Genomic DNA, 24,289 nt, shown 5'->3' with positions numbered 1-24,289 from the left:
TAACTGTGTCCAGTTTAAATAAAATACTGATTTATCACACAACATTACCTTTACTAGCACTAATCATCTGGAGGACCATCTCTGCAGCACCACGGTCATGCAAGCGAGCTTGCTGATAAAGAGTTTTCTGCTTCTCCATTTCTTTTTCCTGAATAAGAAATAGTACAGGAAAACCTTACTAGCCAGAAAATTAACAGGCATCTATGTGTGTATATGTGTGTCACAGAGAGAGAAAAAGAGAGACAGAGAAAGAGAGAGAGAGAGAGAATGAATGAATGAATGAATAAGAATAAATATAAGTTCATAGGAGGTGACAAATAAATATATAGGGGGTATAGAAATTCATCTTTCCCTACAAGAAAGTAAGAGGGAAGGCGGTAAGGGGAGGGATGGGGAATATATAGAGGGCAGACTGGGGGAAGGAGTAATCAGTATACCTGCCATCTTGGGGTAGGGATAGGGGAGAAATGGGGAGAAAATTTGGAACTCAAAATCTTGTGGAAAGGAATGTTGCAAACTAAAAAGAAATAAATTAATTAATTCTGGGGAAAAAGACATACATAATAATCACAATGAAAAAAAACTTTGGAATTAATTTCCTGATCTTTCCCCCCTTGTTTCAAAGCTGTTCACCTTTACTCCATTCACACTGGGAAGGCCAAATTCCATTCTGTGAACCTATGAGTAGAAAAGTTTCCTCCGACTTTGATTACTACAAAAGGAAAATTTAGCTCATAGAGTGTTTTTTATTACTTCCCCATTCTTGGGGGCATGGAGTAGGCTTACTCTACAAAGGTATGAGCCACTCTGATTACCTATATATTTGGAGAAACTCTTTTTCATCCAGAAAGCTCTGGGGATGGATATTATGGTTAGTAAAAGAACTACTATATAACATACATAGATAATTAATTTTCAGAGATCAAAGGAGCACATATTTAGAGTTGGAAGGAACCTCAGAGGTCATCTTATCCAACTTTTTCCTTTTACAGATAAAAAAAATAGAACTAGGGAGGTTATATGATTTGCTTATGATTTGAATATAGTCCTCTGGCTCCAAATCCAGTGATCTTTTGATTGTACCATGAGAAATAATAAATAGCGGGTGAAAGAGAAAAAAGAATGATAATGGATTAATGTGTTAAATTCAGTGATTTTCTAGTACTTTGTGTGTGTGTGTGTACATGTGAGAGAGACAGACAGACAGACAAACAGACAGACAGAGACAGAGACAGAGAGAGATAGAGCCAGACCAAGTACAGAAAGAAAGAGACAGGAGCAGAGAGCACTTTGATAAATGGCTTCCTGAAAACTTCAGGAGACAGAAAAAATGATCCATTAAAAAAAACCCAACAACCCTATTGATCTATAGAGGGACAATTCCAAAACAGCATAGGTAACCCCAAAGCACAGTTGATTTTTACAGTTTTCTGTCCCTATCTGCCGTTTAGTGTTTCTAGAGCTCAGGGGTACAAGACACTGTAGATAGTTTGTAGAATGAGTAGCAAGGATGCTATATTCCCATCCCTCTCTTCATCCCAGGCAGCCATCAGAGTAATCACTTTCCTGGGTTCCTGGTATTCTGGCTTGAAAGGGGGTTCCCAGTGTTCAAATTCTTAAGAAGACTCACTTCAAATGTCTTTTCCTTTTCTTCTTCCTCCTCTTCTTCACCACTTTGACAACTCTAGATTACATTGAATAGAGATTGGGTGGGGAGAGAAAATAATCAAATTAGAAGGCAATCAGGTGAAAACACTAATTTCTCTGTGCTGTTGTCTGGGAGCAGGTACAGAAGATCATTCACAGGAACTTTGTGATCTCTAGTCTTTTTGAAAGAAGATAATTTTTGACTAACAGAAAAATCACACTCTAAATCCCATGTTTGCAAGTAGCCAGAAAAAGGAGTTGGAGTTATTGTCAGAGTAATGATATCACAGAATCAATGGGAAAAGTTGTCTGATACTTTCAGGCAACCTTTCTACCCCCCTCCAACCCTCCTCGTGTATCCCTAAAAAGAAGGTCTCGTTCTTTACATGTTTTGTGTCACAGATCTCCTTCAAAGTCTGGTAAAAACCTATGGACCATTTCTAGGAATAATGTTCTTTTTTTAAAAATTTGTAAATTAAAAAAAAATTTAAACTTAAATACAACATAAGAAGAAAGAAATAGACTTAAATACTAAAACTAAAATAATACAAAATAATAAAAGAAAAAAAAGGGGTGGCCAGGTGGCACAGTGAACAGAGCACTAGCCCTGGAGTCAGGAGGACCTGAGTTCAAATCCGGCCGAGACAATTAACACTTACTTAGCCATGTGACCTTGGGCAAGTCACTTAACCCCAACTGCCCTCCAAAAAAAGCAAAAAAAGAAAGAAAAAAGAAAAGAAAAAAGCACTGCCATGTGCAAAGAAGAATGTGAGAGGATTCAAACTAATAACTTTCTTAAATGCATAAAATACATAGGATTACAAAGGAAACCAATGATATTTTAATACAGTTATAAAAGTACATTAAAAAAACCCTAACAATTTCATGGATCCCATGTTATAAAACTTCTGTTACAAAGTCATGGTGAGGGGGCAGCCAGGTGCCACAGTAAATAGAAGTCTGGCCCTAGAGTCAGGAGGACCTCAGTTCAAATCCGGCCTCAAACACTTGACATACTTACTAGTTGTGTGACCTTGGGAAAGTCACTTAACTGCAATTGCCTTGCCTTCCCCCCTCAGAAAAAAAACAAGTAGATCACAAAATCATGGTGAGACAAATGAAAGGAAATAGGAAGTAATTCTATCTCTTGGATATTAGTCTAGAAGCTTTGGCAGCAGCCGTGGAAGCACTCAGAGGCAGTAGATCCAGCAGTATGGCAATGTGAAAGATGAGGAACTCTGTCCATTTTGGTACTGGGTATATAGCTTTGTAAAGGAGTAATTGCACCTATACTCCAATTATAATTGCTGTGCGTGCCATTTCCCATCCAACCCAGAAGTACTTTCTTTTTATGAAAGAACTGGGGGGCTCACTTTGAGAAGTGTTCTGTGATTTGATCTGGATTCTGGGAAGCCGTTGTCCAGAGCCCCCCAGCTTTGAAAAACCCAGATGTTGTTTGGTATGGATATAATGGTTGGACAGTTTGGAAAGCTGTCTACTTGATCTGCTTCTGTCTTGATACTTCTGCCTGTATACTTTGAAGTTCGGGGTGCTGACCTTTTTCCCCTGAACGAGGAAAGGAAACACTACATGGTGGATAGAGAGCTGACCTCAGTTCCAGGAAGGTCTGAGTTTGAATACCTCTTTTAGCACTGACTGTGACTCTAGAAAAATAGAAATAAAAAAAAAACCCAACTCAAGACACAAAAAGCTAACTCTTCCTTCAGGGATTCCCAGGTTTGGAGTATGGCTTTATCCAGTGGAGTTTACCTCTGGATTGGTTCCATGCTGGCTATCTCCCAGTATTCGAGAAAGAGAAGAGGATAATGGGAAAATATGTGCATTTGGAATCCACAAACCTATATTCAAAAGCCATAACTAATATCTAAAATTCACGAGACCTTGGTGATCTTCCCTCACATGATTCTTGCTATGCTTTCATCTTCTGTGTCATACAAGGCAGGAGCTCAGAAGAAGCAACAGAAGGACACTCTGAAGATCTCTGAAAAACTTTGGAATCAATTAGGAGACATAGGAGACACCGGCACAGGACTGCCCAGCATGGTGTGCATGCATCAATGCGGGCCCTGTACTCCATTAGCAAAGCAGAATTCCAGTAGCTCCAAAGCAACATGAAATGCTCAAATTTAGAGGCATCTCCACTCCAAATGTTCATCTGTACTATTTATGCCTGAGCAGTGGTAGAGCCTTCTGAGCTCTTGTTCATCTGATCTGCCATAGTCAGACATATTGTACTTTCTACATAATGATGTCATTTTCGTCCTCTTTGTGTATGAAGGACAACAACCGAGCAACCAACCTAGATTCCTTAACATGAGTAAATCTCTTTACTATGAAAAAAAAAAAGAAAGAACTGTCACTGGTTCGATTAGAAATCTAGAGCCTTAAAATTATTTTGCTTTCACCATTACGGAAACCCCAGTTATCTGACCTCTTTCATAACTCCATGTTCTCTTTTTTGTTTCCAATAATGAACTGAAAACTATTCCATATATTGATATATAAAAATTTTTGCCTTATGGGCTCTGAACCTTGACTACTGAACACACTATTAGTCTATACTCTGGGAATCTTATGAGTAGGTTTCAGAACAAAAATAAAAGTACTTTATATTGAGTCATAAGCACTCTGTTATAGCAAAACTCCAAAGCTCTTTTAAGCAGAATATTACAATTCTTAAAGTAAGCCCCTTAGGAAGGCAGGAATGATTGATTAAAATTGTCGTTCTTGTTAATAAAAGGACAAATGAGAGCAAAAACTCCAGCTTAGGGAACCACTCCAAAATTTGGGACTAAAATCCCAGGCTCTTGATTCCTTGACAACTTCCTGAAAAGAGATGCCTACCTGGAGAGAGAGTGCAACAAAGTTCTGTCCTTGGTCCTCTTCTCTCTCTCTCTCTTTTTTATTTTAAGCAATCGGGGTTAAGTAACTTGCTCAAGGTTACACAGCCAGTTATTTCTGGGTGCAGTGCTGAGTGTCTGAGCCCGGTATTCGATCTCCAGGTCATCCTGACACTGGAGCCGGTGCTCTTACTCTCTGTGCTACCTGGCCGCCCTGGTCCTCTTCTCTTAAACAGTTTTATCTGTCTTGGATGAAAAGCACTGATAGCTTATTCATTAAATGTGAGGGTAAACAAAGCTTAGAGGGATGGTTAACATTAGCACATATGAATTCCCCAAAGTTCTTGACAGGCTAGAAATATGGGCTAAATATAATAAGGCAAGATTTAATAGGAACAAATGCAAATTTCTACACTTGAGTTAAAAAAATCAAGTAAGGAGAGATATGATCATCAAAAGTTAATGTGTAAAAGACCTGGGGTTTTAATGAACTGCAAAATCAGTAAGCCAAGAGTGTGATATGTTATCTCCTCTCTCCCCCCACATATGATGTGATCTTAGGCTGCATTTGATAGGTGAAGCATCAGACATCCAGCCAAGATGGCTGCCTAAATGGAGATAGGAAGCCTATTTTCCACATCTATTCCTATAAAAACCTAAAAATAGTACCAACTAAATAAAGATTTAAAAATCCAATAAGAAACTATAGTAGGTAACTTAATTCACCCTAGAACTGCACAAAAAGTCAGCCAGATACTCATGAACAATAAGAAAGGAATCTGCCAGAAAAGCTAACACCAGTTCAAACAAATAAGACAGAGATTTCCCAGTGTTGTGAGATCAGGAAGAGACACTTAGTCAGGATCTTTAATGAAATAGAGGCCTATTTATCATTTCTGATGAAAATATGAAAACTAGAGTCAAAAGAAATCTAGAAAAGTAAATTTATTTAAGCAATTGGAAAGAATTGAATGATGATGAAGCATTAACATTCAAATAGGATGAGAAAAAACAAGTGTCTCTTCAGAACCTTGATGTCTTCAAAGGTCACTGAAAGAGTTAAATAAGTAAGAAAAGGAAAACAAAACAAAGGTCCTAGAGGTGGTGGGGATGGTGAAGGTGGTGGGGATGGTGAAGGTGGTGATTATTTTGGTTCTGAAGGTTTGAAGAGGAGAAATAAAATAAAAGGGAAGATAAAAGGGACACACTAATGTAAAAAGGAAGAAGGGAACAGAGTTTGCTGTATCTCCTAATTGAGGGGCAGGAAAAGAAGACTATACAAACATGGAGGAAAGGGTGGGAAAAGTTAGATGAACCCCATTCTTGATAGGCAAAGGAGGTTTGAACATACTCACACACACATACCCCAAGAGAGTTTGATGGAAAAATATATCAAACTCTGGAATATTATTGTGCTATAAGAAATGACAAGCAAGATAATTTTTTTTTTAAAAAACCTGGACTTATATGAACTGATGCATAGTGAAGTGAGCAAAACCAGGAGATTGTTGCACACAGTAACAGCAATATTGTACAGTGAAGAGCTGTGACTGACTTTGCTACTCTCAGCAATACAATGATCCAAGACAATCCCTAAAAATTCATGATGAAAAATGCTATCTGCCTCCAGAGAAAAAACTGATGTTTGAATACAGACTGAAGCATACCATTTTTTCTTTTCTTTTCTTTCTTTTGTCTTCTATAAAATGACTAATATGGAAATGTTTTACATGACTGCATGTGTATAACCTATATCAGATTGCTTACTGTCTCAGGGAGGGGAAAAGGAGGTGGGGATAGAATTTGGAAATAAAAATAAAAAAAACCCTGAATATTAAACATAGTTTTAAAATGCAATTGGGAAAAATCCAATATTATTAAAAATACATCAAACTCAACAGAAAAAAAAGTTGGTATAAAGAAAGGGAGATGGCAGAGAGAAAATAATACACGAATCTCATAAAGGGAACAGCAGCAAACTAAACAAACTTCCTAATCCTGATGGAGACAGTAAAAGTGGTGAAAAGAAGTTGAAATAATGATTAAAGATGAAAAGAAAAAAAAGAGGGTCATTGAAACATTTTTTTAAAGCAATTGGGGTTAAGTAACTTGCCCAAGTTTACATAGCCAGGTTTCTGTGTGGGTGTTTAGTATCTGAGGCTGGAACCAATCCCAGGTACTCCCGACTCCGGGGCTGGTGCTCTTACTCACTGCACCACTTAGCTGCCCCCATTGAAACATTTTTTAAAAGCACAGAAAAAGAACAGAACAAGTTCAAAAGGAAACATAGACCAGCAGAATAATTTTTAACATAACATGTTGAATTTATCATATAATTTTTAAATGTAAGTGACATGAAAGATTCACAGGTTCATATACAATATTCCTTATATGTTGAAACGCCAACTTTGGGGGATGTTTTCCAGGCTCAAAATCTTTTAAAAAGGAGAAGTGTTCAGAATGAGGGAAATTGTTGTTCTGCTATACTCTGCCATGGTCACAATCAATCTGGAATACTCTGTACAGTTCTGGGAATCACATTTGAGAATGGACATTGATAGATGGAATGTACCTAGCCAGGTGACTATGACAGTGAAGGGATCTGAAACAATATCATAGTAGCATCTCTAAGAGAAGCTGGTGATATTTTAGCCTGGAAAAGACCTGGCAGAGGGGTATATCTTTAGAGATAGCAATAGAGCTTTATTCAAGACTTTGTATGAGGAAGACAAATTAAACCTGCTTTTGCTAGATTCATAATGCTAACTAGGAGCAATGGGTGGGAGCTGCATTGATATAATATATATCATATATTATATATATCATATGTGTATATAATATATAATATAATATATAATTGATATAAGGAAAAAAACTTCATAAAATTTTTGAATTATCCAGAAAGTGTAATGGACTTCCTGAAGAAGGAGCAGATACCCCCTTTTCTTAGCATCTTCAAATGGTGGCTAAATGACAACTTGACTGGGAATGTTATAGATGGAATTCCTGAAATGGATGACTAATGAAATCCACTGTAATTCTGAGATTCTGTGAAGAAAACCCAAGTACACTAAAAATCCAAAAGAAAATTTAGGGACTAAGGGCTAAAAATAAGAAAACAGACCTACCTTGGCCATCATGCCTGAATAGGCAGTATATAGAGGATCATTTTCCAAATGGCTAGAAAGAAGGGAGAAAAAAGTCATTAGATAAGACTTACACTTTGAATATGTCAGTACTAGACTACTTCTAGTGTATTGTTTGTTGTCAGTCATCCCTTTGGAATGATTAGATCATATGCATTATCAAATGACTAAGAAATACCTTTATGAACTATGGAAAACATCTTGGTAAAATACAGGGAAGATTAAGTTTCAGGGACGACCTGGGGATGATGCAGTGATAATGACTGACAGATTGTATATAATTTTCAAAATCAGTTTGTCCCTGCTCAGGGACTCAGTCAGGAAGGGCCTTATCAACAAAGAGAGGGAAGGGACAGTAGTGTAACAGAGGTCCCCAAGACCTTTTCTTCAAGAGGAAAGGGCAGCAGGAAGGGATGCTGTGAGTAGGATGTTTCCTTTATACCCACCATCATCTGTAGGAAGTAAGATCTAGGCTGCTCTGGCTCAAGTGACTGCTGTTCCAGATCCAAAGAGAAGGTGATAGTTATGGAGCTGGGAGGAGAGGTATGGAAAATATGGGGTAGAACTGACCTTTTCTCTGTGAGAGCATTCCGACTAAAATGGAGAATGATCTGATGAAGTGGGTCTGGCTGTTTTTCAGCTTCTTCCTCTTCTTCCTCCTCTACCTTGGTAGGTTTCTAATCAACACAGTCAGGATTTACGGGAATATGTTAGCACAAGGCCATATTTCCCTCCCCTCCCCATCACATGCATTTGGAAAGACAGAAGCACAAGACACAAAGCAAATTATACTGAAAGCATAAAAAAACCTGTTATAAATTTTTTTTTCAAACTGGAATCTCTTGGAATGTAAGATTTGGGAAATATTAAAAAACCCTCAACATAAATATTTTAATTTTTAGGTTAAAAAGAAATTAATTATAAAGAAAAGCAGAGAAGAGAAAAGAAAGCTCAAGAAAGGTAAAAAAGCTACAGACCCTATTTAGCAGAAACCTCTTTCAGGTTTTGGCACCTGACTCCAAGATGGGCCCCATTGGAATTCAAACTGAGGGACAGAACCCCACGGACAATGTCAGAGGATAATTCCCTTGGAGAGCTAGGCTAGGGATTAGGTAGGGAAGTGATAAACCAAATGAGTCATTTGGATGAAAAATACAGAGCTTGGTTAAGCCCAACAAAATTAGTATCTTATAATTTTTCTTTCTTTCAGACACCTGATGTTCTCCTGGGATGCCACCTTGGAATTGTAAACCTGGTAGTTTATCCTCAAACTCAAACCAGGCTTCTATTTCCTTTTTGAAAGAGGATACAGTAGTTGTTACCTAATAAAGAGTGATTTTGTAATAGGTCTTAGAAGAAATCAGTGAAAGCACCAGCAGAAGGGACACTAATCAGTGAATGAACGTTTTACTGAGCATCTATTATCTATGTGCTATCATGAGTGGTTCAGAAAAAAAAGAGAAGGGTCATACATTTTTTGTTAATTTCCAGTTTCTCGATAAAGAAGAAATGTGGACAAGCTGAACAACTAACTTCTTCAGAGAGGAGGAAGTAGAGAAATCAAGAAGAGAGAATGAAGGGGAAAAGATAAAATGACAAAAAAGAAGACAGAGGAAGAAAACAGAATGGTGAAAAAAACTGAATGAGAGTGAGAAACAGAAAAAGACAAAGAGTCCAAGGAGTAGAATGGGAAAAACAGGGTAAAAAAAGACCAAGGGAAAGACAGACACACAAATATACTATCTTCTCTCTCTCCCCACCAACCAACGTGAGCACACACACACACACACACACACACACAAACATGCAACAAAGGAGTATGTATGAGTGTGGAGAGAGAGAGAGAGAGAGAGAGAGAGAATGATAACACAGATACATGTTAATCTAATAAAAGGAGAGTTGTTTATTTATTTATTTTTGAAACAGTATAAGATTCTCCAGGTCTGGCAAAGAGGTTTGTTTTGTTGGGTGGTCATAAATGGCATCGGAGCAGTCTTTTAGGAAGAGGACCTGTCAAACATTTCCTCCAAAAGCTCAGTCATGAAAGTGAGAATTGGTTTTAATGTTTTGGTAAGACAATCTAGAACAACATTTCTAACAGCTTGAGGGTTATCTGGGAAGATGCTGATGTCTTATTGCCAAAGGTGTTTAAAATTTCTTGACTTTGTATGAAATTCCCATGGCACACTCATAACAGGGTTATTAAATTCCTATTACATAGCTAATATACCATCTGTGCACTTGAGAAATATTATTCAAGTTACATAATGCACGCACATACAGATACAAAAATTATATCCACTCACATTGATATCTGCTCCTAGTTTAGTCAATACTTACAGCCAAATCCTGTACTAGTTTTTCTTCAAAGGAATACTCCTCTGTTTCTATCCAAAATCTCTGATAACCATGGAGGAAGAGGTTAATAGAGCGGTGCCTGAGCGAAGGGGTGAAAGTGAGATCAAGAGGGGTAAATGGAACACTATATTATAGCTTTGGCGGTTAATGATTAGTAAGCAGGCTGTGTTTTGTACAATTCTGATCTTCTGATTGGTCAGGGGAAGCAACACCAAATTTATATAGTAATCTAGCAGAGCCAAGTTCTCTTTTTCCAAGCTCTTGATTTATAGCAACCCCTGAGGATGATAGTCTAAAATGCCAGAAAGGCTATTTCATCTCCCCCCCCCCCCAACCATTCTCAGATGATAACCACTGGATATGATATTTTCAAATGAGCCCTTTTATACCTCAGTGTCTCCAAAAAAATTCCAACTTAGATAAGGTTTTTGAGTTTCCATAAAGGAAGGTATCTTTATTAGCCTATCTTTTGAATACTTCATGAATTCCAGCTACAAATATATCTACATTTATCCTTTTATGACTACATGAGAAAAAAATTCATAACATCAAATCGCAAATTTTCTAGAATAAGAACATCAAATAGCTGCTACTTCTGAGATTCCTTGAGAGAATATAAGCCATTAAAAAGCAATATGTGAAGCTGATTGATGGAAGTGGACTAGGGAAAAAAGGAGAGGAAAGAGTAGAAAAGAGAAAAACAACATTGACATTAAATTTGTATTTTCTAGTTGGTCCAGTCTCTAACACCTTGTTTTTCAGACTGACCAATCAGAATTTTTCCATAAATTGTACAAATTTGTGTTTCATGATAACATGAAATCATGGTCAGGAAAGGAACAGTGTGCACAAAATTGGGCAGAGCTCTCCACAGGTTACATTACCGTTAACATGAGTATAAGCCTGTCATACTGAGTTTTTTCATAAACATTTTCCAGCCAAACCCGTTGGAAGGTGCTCAGGAAGAAATTATTAATTTTGTGTCTGGGGAAAAGCATATAAGGTTTTCACTTGAGAACTAAAATCAGAGAAACAATTTCCAAACAACAAAGTCCATCTCTTCCGTCTTATACTTTTGAAGATGCCCAAAAGCTTAACATTAAGAAAATTAGTAAGGGGGTATTCTTCCCAATGCTAAATAATTGGATTATTCTTTGCTGTCTGGACAGACATCCATCTTGCAAATATTCTATCCCTATATATGGATAAATAACTTGGCAGGGGGAAGACAATTAAGGGGCAAGTGTTCCATTTGGCATACAGTTCAATGATTGTCATCATATTCAAGTATTATTGGTACGTGAGATTAATATACAGTTAATAAAATGTGAGTACCATACCAAAAATTTAAGTGAATTGAAGGAAATTAATATCTCTGGAGAGATTATGTAAATTTTGTCTGGCTGATTCAACCTATGGAATATTTATATTAAAGATAATTTTTGATGCCACGAGAAAAATCCTGTGATCATGCCAATTGGGTCCTCCAAGAGGCCATTAGTAAGGCACATGGATCTCAAAGATAAAGGTAAATTAATATATATTATTAATATATCACCATTTGTAAGAAAAAAGAAGTTCCATCACTTTTGCTTTTCATGTTTGGTTATAAACACTTTTTTTTCCTACCAGAGTCTCAGTGTCCTTAATATGTATATTGGTTGCCCTGTGATCAATCTTAGTGAGGAATGCTGCTTAGTTTTATAGATTCATTCATCTCTAGGGATCTAAGCTGCTTTTCTTGGGAGTTCTAGAAAAGTAAAAATGTTTTTCAGAGGCCATAATTTTTTGGCATTTTTCAATCCACAAATGCACTAAGCCAAATGAAATTTCAATTTGTCAAGCAGTTTATTTTCTCTGAAAGAATTTGTGACCAGCATTACAATACACTGAAGAAAAATAATGGCTGTGGATTCTCTTGGGAATCATAGCTTGATAAAAGCAAAATTCTAAGCAAACAAATTATTCTTTTTTTTTTTTTAAAGCAATCGGGGTTAAGTAACTTGCTCAAGGTTACACAGCCAGTTATTTCTGGGTGTGGTGCTGAGTATCTGAGCCTGGATTTGATCCAGGTCATCCCGACATTGGAACTGGTACTCTTACTCACTGAGCCACCTGGCTGCCCCTAAGCAATTGGGGTTAAGTAACTTGCTCAAGGTTACATGGCCAGGTGTTTCTGGGTGGGTGCTGAGTGTCTGAGCCTGGGATTTGATCTCCAGGTCATCCCAACACCGGAGCCGGTGCTCTTACTCGCTGTGCTACCTGGCCGCCCCAAAAGAGACTTCTTTTTTTTTTTTTTCAAATTATTCTTTATAGTCTAATAATATAATTAATTGGTTATTGTTATTAGTGCTTCCCTGGATAAGAAATCTGGTAAGGTCAATATTTAGTTAAGAGTTTCATTTTAATTAGAACCTAGGTCTTCATCATACAATCAATCGGAAGATGGAGTGCTTAGCTCCATGACCAAAGACAGTAAATTAGTCTCAGCAATGAAGTGAGAAGGGTCCAGTTCAGCCCTTCATTATTTCCTTTTTTATCAAAATCCATTTAAATACATTTTAGAAAACTTTGCACTCTTGTCTGTGCATTGCTGAGGGGAGAAAAGGATGGAATGCCTAGGAATAACACTGTTTTCTATCACTGGCTCCTCAAAACACTTTCAGATATTAGACGTTAAAATTATCTGCACTTGTGGCACCAAACTAAGAGCTAACATAGCACTAAAAGCTTTCCCCTGCTTTACTTAGTATCTGTGAAGGAAATACTTTGACTGAAACACTAGAGAAGCAACATTGACCTGAGAGGGAAATTAAGGGTAAAGCACCTTGGAAAATATCCTCCTCTGCCCACAAAGAAACTCCCTATTCTCCTCAAGACTTGCACTTAAACACAGAGGCAGAGAGAGAAGTCTATCTCGTCTTTACTGGAGGGATTTCATGGAAAGAGCAAAGTAAGCTAAGGGGAGATCGAGGACTACTATAATTTTTATGTTATTTTGATTATATGAACCTAGGTAAAAATGACAGCAAATCTTTATGTGGGTAGACTACAATTATTTCATAGGTCATGTACTTCTATTATTGTTAGCTCGCTCTTTCTATAAGGAAAAGGAAGAGATTTCAGATATGGGAGATGACTCGAATTCTTATTACTTACATGGCAGAAAAAATCGAAAACAGAAAAACCAAGGCACATACCTGGGGAGATTATACAATGGAGCCATCCTGAAGCAGGCTACCACTGCCCGTTTACGTTGCTTGGATAAGAGTTTATGCCAGACAGCCTTCTTAGATCTAAGTGGTTGCTCCACCTATGGAGAAATTATCTGCAGTGGGTTCTTGTCAGCTAAAAAGCATAGGGAATAGAATACTGGACAGGGAATTAAGTGACAAATATTCTTGTCTATGATCTGCTATGTGACCCTGGATAAATCACATAACTTCTCTGGGCTGCAGTGTCTTGATCCATAAAGTGAATAGTTGAACTAAACAATCCCTAAGGTCCTTCTAGTTCCTATACTCTAAGATTTCCTTAAAAAGAAACATTTAATGCCATCCATATCTAGAGAAAGAATTATGGAGTTGGAGTGCTGAATGAAGCAGACTATTTTCTTTTTTGTTTTATTTTGTTTTGCATTTTTTTTCTTTTTCATGGTGTCTCCCATTCCTTATAATTCTTCTATGCAACATGACTAATGTGAAAATGTGTTTAATAGGAATGTTTGTGTAGAGCCCATATCAGATTGCATGCTGTCTTGAATATAAAATTTATGGAAGTGATTGTTGAAAATTAAAAATAAATAAATTGGAAAAAAGAAACATTTAAAATGGAGACTCAAACTTTTAAGAATGTTGGCTTGTCAATGATGGTCAACATAATATCCAGATATTTATCATCAAACTTTTTAAATCTTCCCCATTCTTCAAAGACCAGACTGAATTCTTCCTCCTTTACAAAACTTTTCTTGATTCCTCTCAGTTGAAAATCATTTCTTCTTCTTTTGACTTTTTCTATAGCTCTTTACTAATGCTCTTGTATTATATTCTAAACTTCTTTATATTTGTGTCTTTCTGATATCATGAGGCATATCTATGAACAAGTTGTGTTTCATTTGTTATCTTTTAATCTCAGTAAACATAGAGCCAAATAGTCCTTTTGTATAAAGGAGCTTAAAATAATGTCCAATAAAATGCATTATCCTGGTTCTTGGCTTCTCCTTCTGATGGCTTAGTGTCCTGGATGGTACAGGCCTCATCAGCCACTACTCCTCTAGCATTTTGGCTAGCAAATTTGTATCTCTTTCTCTTCTAATCCTCTTCTAATTTTAGTATGAATCAGAATTTTCATTCCTAGAAGTGAAGAGCCTGTTTCTCCTGCTTCCTTTCCCTATACTTTCACCCCATTCAGCTCAATCTTACCATTTCCCCATCCCTTTCCTAGCTACCTTTACTCTAGAATATCTTTAGCTACCCTCTCCTACTTAACATCTGTCTGTGAAGAAGAGTCTGTCTTTTGTCTTTCCAAACTCAACTGTTCTGCTTGTCCCTCAAGTCCTCCTGTCTAGGAGCTTGCCATATCAGTCACCCTTTCTCTTTCACCGTCAGTCTTTGCCTGTCTACTGTTTTCTTCCTTGCCACTTACAAGCATTCTAAAAATCTGCTCATGCTTTAAAAAAATGGTCATTTGACCCTGTCATTCCCTCAAGTCCTTGCCCTATATCTCTCTTCCTCTTTACTACCAAACTCTCGTAAAAAGCAGCCCACTTCTTGTTTCCACTTCCTTATCACCCACTTATTTCCTCCACTCTGGCCTCTAACACCACCACTTGATCCTGCTTTCTTTTAAGATTGCCAATGATTTCAAAGGCTAAATTGGAAGTGCCATCCACCTCAACAATTTCTCATTCCTTGGTTTTTGTGCATAACAGTAGTCTTTCCCTATTATCCTCTTGCTTGCCCGGCTGTTTCTTCCCAGTATTTGATGTTATGTCATTAGCCATCTCCTACCCTCTTACCATGGGTGTCACCTAGAGTTCTTTCTGAAGTCCTATTCACTATTTTTCTTCTTTATTTCATTTGCATTCTTAGGTTCAAATATTATCTTTACACAGATGACTCCTAAACTGATTCAGCTCTAATTTTGCTCTACTGAACTGAATATATCTTCCTGGATGTACTAAAGACACCTCAAACTTCATGTGTCCAAAATGGAAATCATTATCTTCCATACTAAATCTCCCTCACGTTCAAACAGAAATAAAGTACAACCATTTTCTTAATCATTCATTTTCATAATTTCGAAGTCAACCTTATGTCTTCTCTCTTGCCCCTTTAACCCCATATTTAATCAGCTGTCTGGCCCTGTCAATACCATCTCCAAAATATCTCTTACATCCATTCCCTTCTCTCCACTTACACAGTCATTACTTCAGTTCAAGACCTCATCACTTTGGGCATCTCAGTGGGTATAAAGCAGGAGGAAGAATGGAAGGAGTACTAAATTCTAAGACAAGAGAACTGGGTTCAAATTCTGGCTCAGCTATTTACTACCTTCATCACTGAACCTCTCTAGGCCTCAGTTTTCTCATGTATAAAATAGGTTTTACTTAACAATCACTCAATTTCATCACTAAATCCTCGGATACTGCTTTGGACAATAAGTGAATTTCATGTCTCTGTGTTTTTTTTGTTGCACAAGAGTGAAAATAAGAGAGACGAAGGTGAGTTTTTTGCCTCCTCAAATGTAGATGTGATTTCTGATTATGCAGGTCTAGAAATATTCCTCACCTGCTCCAAGTGGAAGACAGCTGCTGAGATTCTCTGCACTCTCTCCACTGTCTTCTCTGGATCAGAGGGCTCCTCGTTCTTTAGAACATCCTTATATAGGTTAAGTTGCCATTTTACAGCCGGATCATCAGACTGAAAATCAATCAAAAGAGTAAAGGACTGCAAGAAGAGAGAGTGTGTTTTCCCTTCTATGAGTTCTTAAAATAGAGGCTGAACAACCATCCGTTGAGTATGTCATAGGTGGCTTTCCTTTTGTGTATTGGTTAGACTATATGGCCGCTAACTTCCAACTCTCAAATTCTGTGGTTCTTTGATTATATGAATGTTAGAAAAAGAGTTACTCTACTGTATACACAGGCGACTTTTTCTGAATGCCAAGGGTATCTTCTCTTCAATAATACCTTAAGATAGGCATTCTCAATATTTTAACAAGGATGAGCAATAGGTTAGCATAATGACAACACAGGAATATAACCTTTACAAACCACACACTATCACCTCCTCCCCATCCACTAACTTGAAGTACATACCAAATTATAAATCAGTCTCTCTATTACGTACTAAGACCTGTTTTTAAAAGGTATTTAAAAACAAAGTTCATTAATATTTTCTGTTCTATCTTCTTTTTCTCCCCTCTCTTGCAGGCTCATCTCTATTTCTCTTCCTTGTACTTTCTTCTTTTTTCCTTTCCCCCTTTCTGCTATGAAAGTGATTTTCTTTTACTCTTGGGCCATACAGAAAAACTAAGAACTTCCTGAGGAAGAGAAGCATTAGATTGGAAAATCTCTCATATTCTTTTCATCTAACTACTTTCAGGCAGAATTATTTGTACCATTTCAGATGTGAACACATTTAGTTTCAAAATCTCTTGGGAGAAGATAACTTCTCTCTGGTAACAAAGTCAACAATGTCCAATCAGCCTCATTGTTAGGAAATTTACAAATTTAATCCAATGCCTCTTATTGCATTTCAACTAATTTTTTCATGACTCATTTTCAGATTTTATGGACACCTAGTCACCATTCTCTGAATGATCCATCCTTGGTCTTTTCTATATATGTCCTGAAATGTCACTAAAATGTCAATCAAACCCTAGATTTATTGTAGAAAAACAAAGGAATAAGTATTTTAAATATAGCAAGAGAATTTGGCTAAACAAAAACTTATTGAGATTGTTTTGAGAATATTTTTTAAAACTGTGTATTAATGGGCAGCTAGGTGGCACAGTGAGTAAAGCACTGGCCCCAGAGTCAGGAGGACCCGAGTTCAGTTCCGGCCTCAGACACTTAATACACACACACACACACACACACACACACACACACACACACACAAAACTATCCGTGTAACCCTGGACAAGTTACTTAACCCCAATTGCCCTCCAAAAAAAAAAACCAAAAAAAAAAAAAAAAAACCCAGTGTATTAACTCCAAAGGGATGAGTAAAATTCTTCAATGATCAATGTTTCTAAATCTCTGTTAAAAAGAATGGATTTACACACGTGCAGTGTCTTCTTACAATATTACCTTTTCCTGCAAGTGCAGGTTATTCCTCAGATGATCTTTGACTTCTTCATCTGTATCCCTCTGTGGAAAGAGATTTTGAATTTTATTACTTGTGGTCTCCATTGGGATGAGGGAGATACGTGAGTGATAAACTGGGATTACTAGTATATTGTACAACTAAAAATAATTTAAAAAAAACAATAAAAAATGAGGCACAGGGGTAATGGCTTTATCTTGAATGAGGTACTAGGTCCTAGACTAGTCTTAATAGCTAAGCTTTTACTCTTCTATGAATCTTGGTTTTTCCATCTGAAAAAATGAGGCATAACAGAAATTATTGCCAAAATGCTATAATGAGAATTGAGGATGATGTTTCAAATGTATTAATGTGTTTTTGAAAACTGAAGGTATGAACATTATTATTATAGCATTAAAATTTAGGCAATGTCCAAAGGAGTGGGCCTATTGTAATTATCACCTATAGCAGATTGGTCAAGTGCATTATAAATAGAATTACGACTTACATAACTGTATCTTATTTTTGCCAGGGAAATCAGCTCCTGATCACCCGGAGTACACATATTTAAGCCAATGGGCAACATTTTCTTCAGTGCAGCCACAATAAGAGATGTCTGGATGGAATACAAATCACCCCTCCGCTTTGTCTTCTTCCGTTCTTGGTCTTGTCCTCCAGACTAGAAATTGATGCCAAAAAAAGGAAGAAGAAAAAAGAAAGAACAAAAGAGCATCTCAGTAATTTTTTGAAGGGATCTACTTTCCCAACAAGTAGCTGCTTCCTTGTGGTTCATGGCTTTTTGAGATTACAAATAGAGCCCAATAACATTTCAAAGGACAATGAAAATTGGTGGACTAAAGAAACAAAATATCATGTAAGCAATAAAATAATTTTGCTCATTATTAAGATAAATAAGAATATTATGAAGAATGAAAGTCTTAATTATACTGATCTGAGGCCTCTCTATCTCTCTATATCCATATCTATCTATAGGCATAGATAGATATAGATATGTTTCTCACATACATTAGAATAGCTTCTTGATCTCAAATATTTCTGGATCAGACAGTGAAAGGAGTTGGTAGCATTTTCAAAATCATTTAGTTTGCTGATCAAATTTATGTTGGAAAGAAATAGTATCCTTTATCCTAATAGAAAAATTTTAAAAGGCTATTCCAATTCCCTAAGCAAAACTGAAGATGTTCTGCACAATGAGGGACTAGAGTTGCTATGGTCCAAATTAACAGTAGCAGCAGTCAATTTAACCACCCTCACACTGAAGCAATGTGAAAGCTCTCCTAGGAAAAAAAGAAAATCCTCATTGGAGTTCTGTTAAGGGGAGATGCTAATGGAAGGAAGAACTCTAAGCAAAAAGAAAAAAAGTTTCTACTTCGGCAATTGGCCAGATCCTCTTCTCCCTCTCTCCTTTCCTATTCCTTTCAGAGATAGTTCATTAGAAATGTGGTAGTAGATTTAAGATAGCCATCTAAATTTCTGAGCAGCATGTAGTTGGTAGTAAATCACATTGCGCTTGGCCAATGAAGAACTCATTCTACACGATAATAACTGGATACAAGTGATAAATGGAGCTCATTTTTCCTCCTAGGCTCTGGATGAGAAAAGAAGAAGCTGGGCTGACCAGGATTCTAGGGCATGCACTTCAGGAAGAACAAAACCCTAGATATTGATCTCTCTCTCTCTCTCTTTCTGTCTTGCTCCCCCTCACCCCATCCCTCTCTCTCTGCCTCAGGTTGGGGGTGGGGGTGGAGGTTTGGTAGGTAGAAGGAAAGAAGGTGGTGAGGAAAGGGTAGGATGACTTAGAGATGGTGAAGAAGAAGAAATTTATGTCCACCAAAGCTTTGCTTTCAGAAATGCCCATGGAAATGTTGAAGGCAATGAAATGATAACAGCACTATGGTTTACAGTGAAAACACCAACAAAGGTCCAAATACTGCTGTGTGGACTGCCAACAGACAGGATGGTTTTCCCACATTTTGGGGCACTGATATGCAACCTAAGTCCTGGGGGAAAGCAGGTTTGTATTTTTAAAAATAGGTGATAGGTTTTATGAGGATGCACATGGCTAGAAAAGAGCTTTGTGACTGACCTTATTCTTTCCTTCAAAGTGTTCACTTCAATTGAATTTTGGTAGAAGGAGGTACTCTCAGAAATGCAGATCTCATTTTTTAAAAAAAAATCCTGCTATTTCCCTTCTATTAGGGATGTTAAACAATTCCCATTTTACCTTTGACTCTGGGTAAAATCCTCCCACTCCCAACCTCCCAGTCTGTTGCAAGAGTTTCTAACTGTTTCAGATGAGAAGTCAGAGAATAAATGTTTCTGGGGCAGCTGAAACCTATAAAATAGGACACTGAAGTTTCGAGAAGTGTTTTGTGTGGTCTGATGTATCTAAAGGTGGTTACATGTAAAGAAATCACCAGGGAAGGGGCGGCCAGGTGGCTCAGCGAGTAAGAGCACCAGCTCCAGTGTTGGGATGACCTGGATCAAAATCTGGGCTCAGACACTCAGCACCACACCCAGAAATAACTGGCCGTGTAACCTTGAGCAAGTTACTTAACCCCGATTGCTTTAAAAAAAAAAAAAAGAAAGGAATTACCAGGGAGTTACTGGGGCCTGAGTGTCCATCCACACACTGCTAGTATTTTCAGTGGTATCAAGGATACTCAGCACTCAAGGTTCCATAAAAAACCAGGGCTAAGTGGGAGGGGGAATCTATAAAGAGGGGAGGCTAGAAATAAGTGCCCAGGACAAGAGAAGGAGGGTTACCAAATGTTGAGTTTCCTAGAACACAGCAAAAAGTAAAAACCATTGTCCTCCAAAGTAAGGTTTGGGCCATTTTTTGTTTGTCTACGGTTACTATAAACCTGGCCCCAGCTCAAAATGTCTTTCTTTTCTCTGGCCCAGGCACTATGTGGAGTGGTCTGTAGGGTGGAAGGAATATATAGAGAGAAAGAAAAAAGAAATCACCCTCACAAGTAAACTGAAAAATGCTCAAGAAGAGACTTTATAACTTATATAACCACCTCCACCACCACCACCACCACCACCACCACCAAAATCCAACCTCCCTGGCCTTACTATTTCAACTGCTTAAGTGGACCCTGGGGGAAATGTTAATGGAGAACACTAGTTTTCATAAGAATCGTCTTACTGTTTCTTAGAACAGGGACAATAACCAGGACTTTTTTGGAGAGTATGAAAAGCCAAGGATTACCTATGGAAAACAGTGGCACCTTCACCATGAGAGTGATAAGACCAAGTGATGGCCCAGGCTGACAAGCCTGCATGTCCCCATCTTTGCCAGAGTTGTTCCTAAAAGGCAAATATCCTGGACACCTCTTCCAACTAGGCTAGAGTGAGGTCAGGATGACATCCCCCATCTAAGAACCTAAATTCATTAATTCTATGGAAGATTATCCATGTTCACTGATGCAGGATGGAGAATTCCAGGTGGGGAAAATCCATGCCATACCACCCTCATGGCAATCACAACGAAGAGGGTAACCAGAGGCTGGCACCTCTATTACTAGGACAGAAAAGACACATCATGCATGCATTTGACCTGTACCTTTACTTGCATGGCCTGTGTGAAAAGAAAAAAAAAAGAAACAATAGGAAAAGAGTCAGTTAAGGAAGGGGGCCCACGCTACAATGCACTACATAATAATCACAGTTTCTTGATCAATAGAATGGAAAATCAATGGTACTTTGAAATGTGGCACGTCATGTGATAACCAGATGAACAGTTAAGATGCAGAGTTAATGAGGTTGAATTTTTCATTGAGTAGAAAAAAACATTCAAACCCAACAATCTACCATTAAAGTGAGCTCATTCTAGTGGTCACTATTCCAGACAGAATGGCATTCTGGGTGTGGTTAGTAATAGGTTCATTAGCTTCCATCATAAGTTCATGAAATCTAAAATCTTTCCCTCAGCTAAGTAAGGGAGAGAACTACTTCTCTTTTTTTTCCTCTCCCCTTCAATCCTGTCTTTCAGACTAGATATTCCCAGAGAAGTAACCCCAATTTCAATTTCCCCTTTTCACCACCCCACCTTCATTAGAGGGAACTAAGGCATACTCTACAGTTTCTTGGAATAGTATTCTTATTTTCAAACAATATTGTTTCCTAGACTTTTAAGTCTTTCCTGCCTGAAGGGACAACATCCACTGCTTCTTTTTGCTATTGTTAACTAACTCAATGATACATTTTACTATTATTAGTCCTTATTATCTGGACTGGAATATTTTTATAATCTCCATAATAAACTTTAAATGTCATTTGGTCCCTCTTTTGTGCATTTATAACATTCTACTTTATATTACAGTTATTTCTGTCTTATTTTCTCAACTAGGTTATAAAATCCTTGAGGACATGCCTTACTTATCATTGAATCTGTCTGATCACTGAGCACAGTAGACCTAGTCCCTAAATGTGTTGAATTGAACGTACCAATGTTAAAAATTTCAATGAAAGTTGACTAAAACCTCTGCTGTCTAATCAGAAAACATATGGATTTTCCAAAGTAATCACATCATTCAACTCCCATAATTTAACATTCCCAAGAATCAAAGAGCCCTAATCTTATGTTTTCACAGACCGTAGTGCCTTCTCAGGCAACATGTAACAGTAATTACTGAAGTAGATATCACAGCTTTTATACAATTGCACCCTTTCTCTGCATAAATGTGGTCTATAGGCAGACCCTGACTTACATATGTCCTTCACATATGAATAGCTATACCAGCCTCTCAGAATGCGTTCCTCTTGTCCGCCAAGTGCCTGCCTCTCATTTCCCATCTCCCTTCATCTCTACTTCCTATCCTACTTAAGCTCCTGCCCCAAACTATAGAAACTCCAGTAGCTTGGAACCACAGGAGCTCTTGTTTTCACTGCAATGTAGATGGGAAGACACAAAGATAAGGAACTCATGATTCCACCATAAGAAGCATTGCAAGTTGAACTTTGGAAGCTTTCCCTACAAATTTATTACCTATGGTGCACAAGTTCTATAATGTTTTTAGTATATGTATATATGCACTATTCATTATTTTATTGGTGTATAGAACTCCATTGACTTAGACTTAATAAATAAATCCTATCTACTATTCCATGAAGCTCCATTCTAAACAATTAGGATAGTCCTATATTTCAGTTATATTAGGGATTAAACAGGGGTTTATGACTTGTTCTGCAAATTTAACAGGAATATAAAAAAAAATCATTCTATGGTAAAGTGCATCCTGAATTCTCAACAACTGACATAAACAAAACTTCTGTAATACAATATGTTCACACATTGGTGACTGTTTATATTTTCATTTGTTGAGAGAAAAGCAAAATTAGAGGAATACCAATACAATTTTGGCTGTCAAGGTACATGCTGTGTTCAGGAGCATCTTCTTATATATGTGCATATATGAATGGGAAACAGTAAATGTAATTGTTTTTGCTTCTTAAAAACATTAATGACACCTGCACCAAAAACATTTTCAGAGATTTTCCAATAATTTTTATTAATGCTCCAAGGTTAGAGAACATGATATTCCCACATATTTTGTACTACTAACCTGCCCTTTTAAGCCTGGTGAAGAAACTAGTACATTTTGAGCTGAACATTTTCTAACTTACCATTCCCCTCCGAGGAAGCTGCTGCCATTTATCCAGAAAAAAAATAAATTAAAAACAAAGAAACACTTGCTCAGCTTTAGGTATATTTAGCTTAACATATATTAGCACACTAATGTAACATAAACAAAATATACAATGAGCATTCTACAAAATGATTTTTCAAATTCCAGGAAAAAAATACAGCCTTGGAATCAAATGTAAGTGAATCCAACGTGAATAGTCTCGCTCACGGTATATTTTCTTTATTTCAACTTTCTTTGTTTATGTGATCACATATGGGATAGGAATGAGCATGCAGCATTCATGCCCACATACCTTGATACAGACCAGAATGTACAGAAATACTTATGATTTATACCGAACCAGGATTCAATGAAGAGTGGAGTAAAAGCAAGCACACGAGGAGAGGCCATGAACTTTGTTCACCAAGTTAAGAGAGGGAAAATCTTATCATAGGCAGATGAGAACAAATAGGGGAATCAACTGATGTTAATTAATAATACCACTTCCTAGCCCCTAAATGCTTTCCCAGATTAGAAATATCCATGGAAAGCCTGAAAGTAATAATAACAACAATAATTGACATTTATATGGCATTTTGGTAGTTTGCAAAGTATTGTTATTTGAGCCTCACAACAGCTCTGTGAGAAGGTACCATAGATATTATTATCCCTATTTTTACAGACAAGAAAACTGAGACTTGGAGAAGATAAGTAATTTACCCATGGTCACACAGCTAATTAAATATCATAGTAAGTATATGAATCTAGGACTATTTACTTTGCCACATTACTTCTAGTGAAGTATCCTGAGCTGAGTGTGATCTTTTGATTTTAATCTGGAAATAGGACCATAGAATTCTGATAAGGCCTCTAGAATGGGTTATTTTTAGCTGAAACTAGCTAAGTCCTGAATGGATATCATATACTAAAAGAAATACCCCTCTACTCAATCTTCAGTCATTAGTTTTAAGTATTATAGATTTAATATACAATAAATATAAATATATAGCCTCTGACTAGCTAAGTTTCTTCTACTGTAATAATCCTTTGGGTCTATATCAGGAGTGGAGAACCTGCAGCCTTGGTCTCAAGGCCACTTGTGGCCTTCTACGTCCTTAGGTGTGGTCTTTTGACTGAATCCAAGTTTTAGAAAACAAATCTTTTTATTAAGGGGACTTGTTCTGTGAAGTTTGGATTCAGTCAAATGGCTCAAACTTGAGAGCCTAGAGGGCCACATGTGGTCTCGAGGCCACAGGTTCCCCACCCCTGGTCTATACAATGCCTACCTGTCTTCAAAAAGTAACTCTAGCAGA

At 37.3% G+C, this 24,289-nt stretch overlaps 1 protein-coding gene across 1 annotated transcript in view; it reads right to left on the bottom strand.

The window, feature by feature from the left end:
* The window catches only part of RYR3 (ryanodine receptor 3), a 777,114-nt gene that overhangs the window by 48,396 nt on the left and 704,429 nt on the right, over positions 1-24,289 (bottom strand). Inside the window, exons 70-78 of the mRNA XM_069097663.1 lie at positions 17,831-18,001; positions 17,328-17,387; positions 15,802-15,933; positions 13,213-13,325; positions 10,897-10,996; positions 8,225-8,331; positions 7,637-7,688; positions 1,631-1,684; positions 49-148 (exon numbers count right to left, since the gene is read on the bottom strand). Coding sequence (XP_068953764.1) covers positions 49-148; positions 1,631-1,684; positions 7,637-7,688; positions 8,225-8,331; positions 10,897-10,996; positions 13,213-13,325; positions 15,802-15,933; positions 17,328-17,387; positions 17,831-18,001 — 889 coding nt within the window. The remainder of the gene's footprint in view (positions 1-48; positions 149-1,630; positions 1,685-7,636; positions 7,689-8,224; positions 8,332-10,896; positions 10,997-13,212; positions 13,326-15,801; positions 15,934-17,327; positions 17,388-17,830; positions 18,002-24,289) is intronic.

The sequence above is a fragment of the Petaurus breviceps genome, unplaced genomic scaffold (assembly GCF_028583685.1).
Source record: "Petaurus breviceps papuanus isolate PSGF00001 unplaced genomic scaffold, PetGlider_PUasm1.0 37, whole genome shotgun sequence".
NCBI classification, from domain to species: Eukaryota; Metazoa; Chordata; class Mammalia; order Diprotodontia; family Petauridae; genus Petaurus; species Petaurus breviceps.
The sequence above is the reverse complement of the archived record's forward strand: the minus strand, read 5'-3'. Positions and strand labels throughout refer to the sequence as shown.